General features: G+C 67.3%; 1 protein-coding gene across 1 annotated transcript in view; it reads right to left on the bottom strand.

Annotated features, from left to right (window-relative positions):
* Positions 1-9,907, bottom strand: part of SMARCC2 (SWI/SNF related BAF chromatin remodeling complex subunit C2) — a gene marked incomplete at its 3' end in the record, with an annotated part of 11,248 nt that extends 1,341 nt beyond the window's left edge. Inside the window, exons 1-24 of the mRNA XM_080368217.1 lie at positions 9,719-9,907; positions 9,451-9,570; positions 7,701-7,786; positions 7,291-7,372; positions 7,111-7,203; positions 6,935-7,004; positions 6,704-6,773; positions 6,487-6,562; positions 6,267-6,398; positions 6,044-6,159; positions 5,824-5,948; positions 5,658-5,717; positions 5,536-5,573; positions 5,127-5,257; positions 4,957-5,028; positions 4,204-4,317; positions 3,964-4,117; positions 3,736-3,828; positions 3,360-3,482; positions 3,226-3,288; positions 2,884-3,142; positions 349-510; positions 205-269; positions 7-107 (exon numbers count right to left, since the gene is read on the bottom strand). Coding sequence (XP_080224343.1) covers positions 7-107; positions 205-269; positions 349-510; positions 2,884-3,142; positions 3,226-3,288; positions 3,360-3,482; positions 3,736-3,828; positions 3,964-4,117; positions 4,204-4,317; positions 4,957-5,028; positions 5,127-5,257; positions 5,536-5,573; positions 5,658-5,717; positions 5,824-5,948; positions 6,044-6,159; positions 6,267-6,398; positions 6,487-6,562; positions 6,704-6,773; positions 6,935-7,004; positions 7,111-7,203; positions 7,291-7,372; positions 7,701-7,786; positions 9,451-9,570; positions 9,719-9,829 — 2,516 coding nt within the window. The 5' untranslated portion in view covers positions 9,830-9,907. The remainder of the gene's footprint in view (positions 1-6; positions 108-204; positions 270-348; positions 511-2,883; positions 3,143-3,225; positions 3,289-3,359; positions 3,483-3,735; positions 3,829-3,963; positions 4,118-4,203; positions 4,318-4,956; positions 5,029-5,126; positions 5,258-5,535; positions 5,574-5,657; positions 5,718-5,823; positions 5,949-6,043; positions 6,160-6,266; positions 6,399-6,486; positions 6,563-6,703; positions 6,774-6,934; positions 7,005-7,110; positions 7,204-7,290; positions 7,373-7,700; positions 7,787-9,450; positions 9,571-9,718) is intronic.
* Positions 9,908-10,414: the final 507 nt, after the last annotated feature.

The raw sequence follows: 10,414 nt of genomic DNA, 5'->3' as shown, positions 1-10,414 counted from the left end.
TCAGGCTCCTTCTCGCCCTCGGCCTCCTTCCCCTTCTCCTCCTCCTTCTTGGGCGCTTCCCCAGGCTTCTCCTTCGCCTCCTCCTCGCCAGCACCGTCCCGGGGCTCCTGGGGAGGCACCAGCCCCACGACCGCTTGAGCCCCCCCACCCCGTACCAGCCACCCTCCCCGCGCCCCCGCGCCCCCTCCCCGCACCAGCCGCTACCTTCGCCTCCTTCTTCTCCTCCGCCGGCTGCGCCTCCGCCCGCGCCTCCTCCGCGCCGCTCTCCTCTGGGGACGCAAGCGCAGGGTCAGACCCCATTGCCCCCCGCCCCAGGCCCGGCAAATTCATCACACGGCACCGCCTCACCTATCCGCTCCGGCTCGTCCGAGGCGGTGCCGGCGATGCCGCTGCTCTCCAGCCCGAACGCGGGGTCGGCCTTGCCCGTCACCTTGGCCGCCTCCTCCACCTTGCGGACATGGGCCTCCACCAAGGCCGTGGGCACCTCCTCCTTCATCTTGGAGAATTCCTCTGCGGGGCAGCGCCGCGGGCGCTCAGCAGGGCCCCAGCACCCCTCCGAGCCAGCCCCTGCTCCCCAGCATTGTCTGACCCCCGTCCATTGTCCCAGCACCACACGGGGCTCATCCTGTCACCCCGCAGGACTTGTCCCACCCCCCCACCCCCCGCCATGGAATGCCCTATAGGACTCAGCCCACCTCCTCACAAGAGCCATCCTGCCACCTCAGAGGAATCCCTACAGCACTCAGCCCACCTCCCCATAGCACTCGGACTGTCTCCCTATAGGACCCCCTATAGCACCAGCCCACCTCCCCATGGGACTTGGACTGTTTCCCTATAGACTCAGCCCACCTCCCCACAGGGACTTGTATGGACTCCCTATAGGACCCCCTATAGCACTCAGCCCACTTTCCTATAGGACTTAGACTGTCTCCCTATAGGACCCCCTACAGCACTTATCCACCTCCCCATAGGACTCATACTGTATCCCTATAGGACTTCCCTATAGCACTAAACCCACCTCCCCATAGGGACTTGTATGGACTCCCTATAGGACCCCCTATAGCACTCAGCCCACCTCCCCATGGGACTTGGACTGTTTCCCTATAGCACTCAGCCCACCTCCCCATAGGGACTTGTATGGACTCCCTATAGGACCCCCTATAGCACTCAGCCCACCTCCCCGTGGGACTTGGACTGTTTCCCTATAGACTCAGCCCACCTCCCCAGAGGACTCATACGGTCTCCCTATAGGACTTCCCCCTATAGCAGTTATCCCACCTCCCCATAGGGACTTGTATGGACTCCCTACAGGACCCCTTATAGCACTCAGCCCACTTTCCTATAGCACTTGGATTGTCTCCCTATAGGACCCCCTATAGCACTCAGCCCACCTCCCCATGGGACTTATGGACTCCCCATAGGACCCCCTATAGCACTTATCCCACCTCCCCATGGGACTTGGACTGTTTCCCTATAGACTCAGCTCACCTCCCCATAGGACTCGTACTGTCTCCCTGTAGGACTTCCCTATAGCACTTATCCCACCTCCGCATAGCACTTGGACTGTCTCCCTATAGAACCCCCTATAGCACTTATCCCACCTCCCCATAGGGACTCGCACGGTCTCCCTACAGGACCCCCTAAAGCACTCAGCCCACCTCCCCATGGGACTTGGACTGTCTCCCTATAGGACCCCCTATAGCACTCATCCCACCTCCCCATGGGACTTATGGACTCCCTATAGAACCTCCTATAGCACTTATCCCACCTCACGATAGCACTTGGACTGTCTCCCTATAGGACCCCCTATAGCACTTGTCCCACCTCCCCATGGGACTTATGGACTCCCTATAGAACCCCCTATAGCACTTATCCCACCTCCCCATGGGACTTGGACTGTCTCCCTATAGGACCCCCTATAGCACTTATCCCACCTCCCCATAGGGACTCGTACGTTCTCCCTATAGAACCCCCTATAGCACTCAGCCCACCTCCCCATGGGAATTATGGACTCCCTATACGACCCCCCTATAGCACTTATCCCACCTCCCCATGGGACTTGGACTGTCTCCCTATAGGACCCCCTATAGCACTTGTCCCACCGCCCCATGGGACTTATGGACTCCCTACAGGACCCCCTATAGCACTTATCCCACCTCCCCATAGCACTTGGACTGTCTCCCTATAGGACCCCCCCCACAGCACTCATCCCACCTCCCCATGGGACTTATGGACTCCCTATAGAACCCCCTATAGCACTTATCCCACCTCACCATAGCACTTGGACTGTCTCCCTATAGGACCCCCTATAGCACTTATCCCACCTCCCCATAGGGACTCGTACGTTCTCCCTATAGAACCCCCTATAGCACTCAGCCCACCTCCCCATGGACTTATGGACTCCCTATACAACCCCCTATAGCACTTATCCCACCTCCCCATGGGACTTGGACTGTCTCCCTATAGGACCCCCTATAGCACTCGTCCCACATCCCCATGGGACTTATGGACTCCCTACAGGACCCCCTATAGCACTTATCCCACCTCCCCATGGGACTTGGACTGTCTCCCTATAGGACCCCCCCCACAGCACTCATCCCACCTCCCCATGGGACTTATGGACTCCCTATAGAACCCCCTATAGCACTCGTCCCACCTCCCCATGGGACTTGGACTGTCCCCATCCATCTCCCCATAAGACTCGCGCTGTCTCCCTATAGAATCCCTATAGGGCTCATCCTGTCTCCCTGTGGGACTCACCCCACACCCCTATAGGATACACCCTGCAGGGACAGGACTCACCCCTCCCCACAGACCCTGTCCCCCAGGACCCAGCCCCCCCCCCCCCAGCCCCCGCCACCATGCCGCGGGGGGCCGCGTTACCCAGAGCCGACTTGGCGGCGGCGGAGGCGACGCGGGGGTCGACGACGGAGGCCAGGAAGGCGACGGTGCTCATGACGGGGTTGCCGGACTGGCTGAAGGGGATGGGCTGGTAGGCCAGCGGCCCCAGCGACGCCTCCGAGTCCTCCAGGTAGGGGTCCTCGATGGGCAGCCGCAGGAAGTGCAGGATGCACTCATCCTGCGTCCGGCTGCCCACGTGCTCCGACACCTTGTTCCAATCGTCCTTGTACATCTCCAGGGCCTGCGGGACGGAGCGAGGGGGCGTGGGTGGGATCCGGCGGTCCCGTCCCCCCGTTCCCCATGGACCACCAACCCCCTCCTCACCTCCAGCAGCAGCAGCGTCTCCTGCTCCGTCCACTCCCGCGTGGCGCTGGCGGCGGCTTTGCTCTGTGGGGGGAGAGAGGGGTGAGCGGCGGGGGGGTGGGGGGCGGGGGGAGGGGGACCGGGGGGTGCCCCACCTTGGAGGGGACGTTCTTCTTGGTGTACATGTCGGTGCGGAGGCCGAAGTTCTGCATGTCGGCCGGCTTCTCCTTGCTCTTGTCGGGGAAGTTCAGCATCTGCTGCGAGGCCGAGGTCTGCTGCTGGGGGAGGAGAGGGGGCGCTGGGGACACGGCGCAGGGGACAGGCCGTGGCGACGCCGGTGTGTGTGTGTGTGTGTCCCCACCCCCCACCCCCCACCCCTACCCCAGAGAAGCCTTCGTGCCCCATCTCGTCACGGTGTCCCCCCCGCGTCCCTGCTCCCCGGGGCAGGGCGGCATGCGGGGCGCGAGGGGGAGGAGGGAAGGAGCCTTCCTCGGCCAGCGGCGGGGCGACGGACCCCAAGGAGCCGCCTACCAGCTCCGGCTTCCCCTTCACCGTCTCGGTGACGAGGTCTTCGATCTCTTTGCTCTTGCGGCCCGTCTTGGCGTCGCCGTCGCTCTGCCGGCCCTGAGGCACGGATCGAAGCTGTGCGATCCCCCCCCACCCCCCCACCCCAACCCCGCACCCGGCCCCCGCGGGGACCGGGGGAAGGCAGCGGGGGGACGCGGCTGGGCGAGGAGCGGCCGCCCCCCGCGCACCCACCTGGGGGGTCTTGGGCTGCAGCGGCACCAGCCCCGAGGGTGTATCGGCCAGCACATGGAAGTGGGAGGTCGGCGGGGGGCCCATGGGGGTGGGCCGGCTCTCGGCATCCACCTGGTAGTTGATGAGGCCCCACTGCTCCAGGAACGCGTGGACCCTGCGGAGAGCCAGGGCTCAGACCCTGCGGGTCCCCCGGGTGCCAAACCGACCCCCCCCCCCCAGCCCAGCCAGCGCCGGACCCACCGCATGATGGCACAGACGTCACCGGCCAGGTTGCGGCGGCACGCCGTGGAGGTCAGGTACTCCTGCGGGTTCAGCCGGTACGTGTCGATCATGAAGTTGCGGTAAGCCAAGTATCTGCGGGAGAGCGGCAAGGCGTCAGTGCCGGCCACCGCGCCACCGGCACCGGCAGGTAGCACCGGCCACGGCACCACCAGCACCAGGAGGTAGCACCTGCCACAGCGTCACCGGGACCGGGAGGTACCACTGGCCACGGCACCACCAGCACTGGGAGGCAGCACCGGCCATGGCACCACCGGCACCGGGAGGCAGCACCGGCCATGGCACCACCGGCACTGGGAGGCAGCACCGGCCACAGCATCGCCGGGACCGGGAGGTACCACTGGCCACGGCACCACCAGCACCAGGAGGCAGCACCGGCCACGGCACCACCGGCACCGGGAGGCAGCGCTGGCCACAGCATCACCAGCACTGGGAGGCAGCACCGGCCACGGTGTCACTGGCACCGGGAGGCAGCACTGACCTCGGCACCATCGGCACCGGGAGGTACCACCAGCCACGGTGTCACCAGCACCGGGAGGCAGCACCAGCCACGGCACCACCGGTACCGGGAGGCAGCACTGACCTCGGCACCATCGGCACCGGGAGGTACCACCAGCCACGGTGTCACCGGCACCAGGAGGCAGCGCTGGCCACAGCGTCACCGGCACTGGGAGGGCTGGGGAAGTTCGGGGCGGAGAGGGGGTTCAGCCTCACATTTCGGGGGTCTTGGATTTATTCTTGCCGTTGAAGAACTCGGGCAGGGCTCGGCGCTCGATGGCGTGGACGCTGCGGGATAAGACGCTCGGGGAGGGCCCGGCACGGCGCCGCCGCACCGTCTGCCCAGCACCCCGCGGCACCGTTGCCCTCCTGGGCTGCGGCCGTACCTGTTGTAGTCGAACCAGGCGGCGTAGCTGGGGATGATGATGTGGTGGGTCTGCTCCGTCACGTTGTCCTCGTGCAGGTCGGGGTTCTTGGCCTGCTCCCCCTTGCTCCCGGTGCCGTTCTCCTCCTCATCCTGCCAGAGACCAGCGCCGCATGGGCAAGGGGGTCCTGAGCCCCGCTTTTGCACCCTTCCTCATCCTCACCAAGAGCAGGATGAGGCCAGCGGCCCAGGGCAAAGCCACCTGCAGCCCCAGGGCCAGGGGAAGGGCAGAAAGGGGCATTTTGGTGCCCAGGTGAGGGACAAGAGGGATAAAGCGGCGACCACCCAGCGACGGCGACCCCGCTGCCGGGGTGGGAACATTTCCCTGGAGGAGTGGGGGGCTGGGGGGGGGGCACGGCCCCACACCTCACCTTGCCGGCTGTCTCCATGCTCTCATCTTCCTGCTCGTCTGGAAGAGAGGAGCGCAGGGGCGAGTTTGGGCACCGCCAGCCCCGCGGTGCCAGGGGACCTCGGCCCCAGCGCTTGGACTCACCCAGGTCCGTCATGGTGCCGCCCTTGACAGGCGCAGACTCCGAGTCCTTCTTGGTGTTGACTGCAGCGGAGGGAAGCGGCGCTGAGCACCCTGAGGATGGGCCCCCAGCCCACGCTCGTGGCAGGGGGGACCCCGTGGGGTGGCTGGTGGCCTCCCCGACCCTGACCTGTCTTGGGCAGGGTGACCTCCTCCACGTTGGGGACGGGTGAGGGCTCGTCCATGTCCTTGGTCAGGTCCTCCTGCTCCTCCTCGCGGTGCCCCCGCTTGGATTTGTTGTAGGGGGTGGAGGGTCTGCAAAAGGAGAGACCCCCCCCGTGCCCCAGTCACCACCGGACCCTGCCCCGGTGCTGGATCTGACCCTGCCGCCCCCCCCAGCCCAGGCTCACCCCTTCTTCGCGTTCTTCTTCTTGGCCTCTGGGGTGGGCGAGGGGGAGGGCGAGCGCTTTCGCTTCTTGTAGTTGCCCCCCTTTTTGTCCCGCCGGTCCGAGTCAGGGCTGTTCACCTGAGGGGGGATGGGGGGGGGGGCCGCTGGGTCAAACCCAGCGGGATGGCCAAGCCAAGACCCCCCCCCGCCATCCCGCCGCTGCGGTTTTGCCACCCCGCTCTGACCTCATCCGTCAGCGTCTTGGCCGAGATCTTCTTCCTGCGGGTGACGGGGCTCTTCTCGTCCGTCACCTCGTAGTCCTCCTCGTTCATCCACTCGTTGAAGGTGTCTGTGTCCAGGATCCACTTGGCGTGGACCTGCCCGGCAGGGGTGCGGGCACATCAGGCAGCTGCCGGGCAGGGGAGGGGGCCGCAGCCGCCATCCCAGCCTGGGGACCCCCGTTACCTTCCGGGGTTTCTCCGGCGTCGGGGCGTCCTCCACAGAGGCCTCGATCTCGCTGGCGGGGATCCAGGTGTCGTAGCTGTGGGTGCAGAGGAATGGGGTGAGCGCGGCACGCACGGCGGCGTGGGCATGCCACGGGCACGGGAGGTGGTGGTGGTGGTGGTGGGGGGCTCCATCAGGCTTCAGCCGCACCCCCCAGCCCCTGCCCGGGACCCCTCACCTGTCGGGGTAGTAGCCCCAGTGCAGCAGGACCTGCTTGTCGCGCTTCATGACCGGCCGGACCCACTCCTCTGTGGGAGACACGGAGCGGGACTGGTGCTGAGCATGGACCCACCGGCCCACCGAGAGCCGCCCGTGACACCGAGGGCAGCTCGGGCCCCCCCCTCCCACCCCCCACCCCCCCCAGCATTTCACCATGAGCTCACAGCAAGGGGCTCCCCCTCGCACCCACCTTCCTCCAGGTTCCCGGGGACGGGACAGACAATGTGGGACGCGTTGCTCTTGTCCTCGGTCACCGTGCCCTGCGAGGAGAGTAGGGGAGCAGGTCCAGGGCTCAGGGCTGGGAGGAGGCGTTGGATGGGCCCCCCCCCCCCGTTCCCCCCCCCCCCCCCCAGAGCTGCCACCGACCTGGTGCCTCTTGACGATGTCCTTCAGCTTGCTCAGCAGCTTGGGCTCGATCTCCTGGTGCAGGAAGATGTTGGGCCGGGCCAGGCAGTTGTTCTGGGGAAGGAGAGCAGAGCGGTGAGTGGGTAGGGGACTCGGGGGTCCCGGGGTGGGGGTGGGGGGAGCAGGGGCAGCGTTTCTTACCTGCACCAGGGATTTCTCGATGGTCATGAACATCTCCACGTTGCGGTCCATCCGCGAGGGATTCTGGAAATCGAAACGCCGCCTTATTGGAAGAAAAGAGCGACTCTCATGAAAGCCACAGCTCAGGTCTCCTCGACAGCATCCAAAGCCTGGGGGGGTGGGGGGGGACACGCGCCTGAACCCCACCAGGGGTCCACAGGGGCAGGGGGACACACCCCAGCACTTGCTTGCTATGGAGGTGGGAGCCCTACAACCAGCCCACCCTCGTGCAGCCCCTGGCCAAGGACACCCCAGGGCATTCCCACGGAGGGGACCCTCCCCCGCACCCCTGTCCCCGGGACCCCCACCCTGTCCCCCTGCTGCTCCCAGGACCCCCAGCCCCCACGGGACGGGCGCAGGCGGGCGCTCACCATCCTTGGTCGCTCTTGAATTTATAGGCTGCTGCCAGGATGTGGCACAGGGCTCCTCCCGCCTTGAAATCCAAGAAGCATTTTATCTGTAACGGGAAGAAAGGGGTGGGGGAAGGGGGGGGGGCACAAGGGGGGGGCTGTGACCCTGGTGCGGCAGGGAGCTGGGCAGGGTGCCATCCCCACGTCTGGGTGCCCTCCCCACGTCTGGGTGCCATCCCCTTGTTGGGGTGCCCCCTCCCCTTGTGGGGGTGCCCCCTCCCCATGTCGGGGTGCCACCCCCACGTCTGGGTGCTGTCCCTACATCGAGGTGCCATCCCCACATCGGGGTGCTGTCCCCTCCTCGGGGTGCCATCCCCATGTCGGGGTGCCATCCCCTCATCGGGCCCTGTCCCCGGGTGGGGATACAGTCCCTGCAGTGCTGGGGCACCGTCCCCAGTTGGGGACCTGTCCCTGTGTTGGGACACTGTCCTATGGTCCCAGGGGTGGTGTCCCCAGGACCGTAAGGCATTGTCCCCAAGTCCTTGGGACGCTGCCCGTGGTCGGGGCCCTGTCCCAGTGTCAGGGTGCTGTCCCTACGGGGACACTGTCCCCTGGTTGCTGGGGCACAGACCCTGCCTGGGGGACAGTTCCCAGCAGGACAAGTGCCCAAGTGCCACCGGGCCTGGTCCCCAGGACACTGGGGCCCTGTCCCCAGTCACCGGGCGCTGTCCCTGGGTGACAGGAATGCTGTATGGGGTCACCAGCGTCTTGTCCCCAGGTCTTTGGGGTGCTGTCCCTGCTCAGGGCTCAGTCCCCAGGTCATCGGGGTGCTGTCCCCCCATCTTTGGGTGCTTGTCCCCACCAATTTGGGGCCTTTTCCCTGGGTCTGTGGGGCACTCCCCCTGCTCAGCCCTGTCCCCAGGTCTTAGGGGCGCATCTCCGTGTCACCGGGGCCCCGTCCCTGGGTCAGCGGGGTGCTGTCCCCCCATCTTTGGGTGCTGTCCCTGCCTGAGGCCTCATGCCTGGGTCATCGGGGTGCTGTCCCCAGGTCTCTGGGGCCCGTCTCCGGGTCACCGGGGCCTTGTCCCCAGGTCATCAGGTGCTGTCCCTGCTCGGGGCCTCGTGCCTGGGTCATTAAGGTGCTGTCCCCAGGTCTCTGGGTGCATCTCTGGGTCACCGGGGCCCCGTCCCTGGGTCACCAGGGTGCTGTCCCCACGTTTTTGGGGCACTGTCCCTGCTCAGGTCTTGGTCCCCGTGTCCTGCCGGGCTGCAGCCCCCACTGGGGTGCAGCCCCCAGCCCCCCATGTCCCTGTCTGTGCTGCCGCTGCCTGCGCCCCCTGTGCCCAGTGCCTGGTGCCCAGTACCCAGTACCCAGTGCCCAGTGTCCAGTGCCCGATTCTTGGTACCCAGTGACCGATGCTCAGTGCCCAGTGCCGGCACCCAGTGCCCAGTGCTGGTGCCCAGTGCCTGTGCCCAGTGTCCAGTGCCCAGTGCCAGTGCCCAGTGCCCAGGGCCGGCACCCAGTGCCCAGTGCTGGTGCCCAGTGCCTGTGCCCAGTGTCCAGTGTCCAGTGCCCGATTCTTGGTACCCAGTGACCGATGCTCAGTGCCCAGTGCTGGTGCCCAGTGCCCAGTGCCCAGTGCCGGTGCCCGGTGCCCAGTGCTGGTATCTAATGCCCAGTGCCCAGTGCCGGTACCCAGTGCCCGGTGCCCAGTGCCCGGTACCCAGTGCCCGGTGCCCAGTGCCGGTGCCCGGTGCGGCGGGGGCTCACCGGCAGCTTGGTGAGGGGCGCGTTGCTGACGTGCTTGCCGAACACCTCCTCCTGGAACTGCAGCAGCTGCACCACCAGGCTCGACAGCGACTTGTTGGTGGGGGGCTCGGCCTGGATGTACTGCGGGGGCGGGGGGTCAGCGCCGCCGCCGGGGCCGGGCCCGCGGGGGGGCGGGGGCGGCGATGGCGGCGGGGCCGTGACAGGCCGGGCCCGGTGTGTGGGGGGGGAGGGCCAGCACCGGCGCCCCCCGCCCGCCGCGGCGGCCTACCTTCTTGTAGTTCTTGCCGAGCCAGAGGCGGACGTTGTCGAACTGGCTGACGGTGTCCGAGGCCTCGTAGTACTTGACGTTGGGGCCGCCGTCCTTCTTCCGCACCGCCATCTTCGAGCGGGCCGGGCCGCCTCCCGCCGCCTCCCGCCGCGCCGCGCCGCGCCCGCTCTACCGCCCCCTGCCGGCCCCGCGCCGCGCTGCGCCTCTACCGCCCCCTGCCGGCCCCGCGCCGCGCTGCGCCTCTACCGCCCCCTGCCGGCCCCGCCCCGCTCTACCGCCCCCTGCCGCCCCCGGGACGCGCCACGTTCTCCCGCCCGCGATGTGCGCCAGCGCTACCCGCTCGGTACCGGCGCGGCCGGGCCGCAGCGCCCCCTGCCGATTCCGCCCCGACACTGCGCGATGCCCCGCCCCGCGGGGCAGGGGGCCCGGCGGGGGGGCCCCGGGGCGGCGGCGGGGGTCCCGGTGTGAGGTCACCGGGCCGGAGTGGGCGGGCGGGCGGCGGCGGGGCCCGGTCTAGGCGGAGCGCGGCGCAGGGTGGCGCGGGAGTCACGGTGGCCGAGTGGTTAAGGCGTTGGACTCGAAATCCAATGGGGTTTCCCCGCACAGGTTCGAATCCTGTCCGTGACGCTGCCTCTGCTTTTGCTGGGGGCTCACGGGGTCGCCGCGAACAGGGCCGCGGGGGGGGGCACGGGGCAC

The sequence above is a fragment of the Falco punctatus genome, assembly GCF_963210335.1.
Source record: "Falco punctatus genome assembly, chromosome: 18".
In the NCBI taxonomy this organism is placed as follows: domain Eukaryota; kingdom Metazoa; phylum Chordata; class Aves; order Falconiformes; family Falconidae; genus Falco; species Falco punctatus.
The sequence above is the reverse complement of the archived record's forward strand: the minus strand, read 5'-3'. Positions and strand labels throughout refer to the sequence as shown.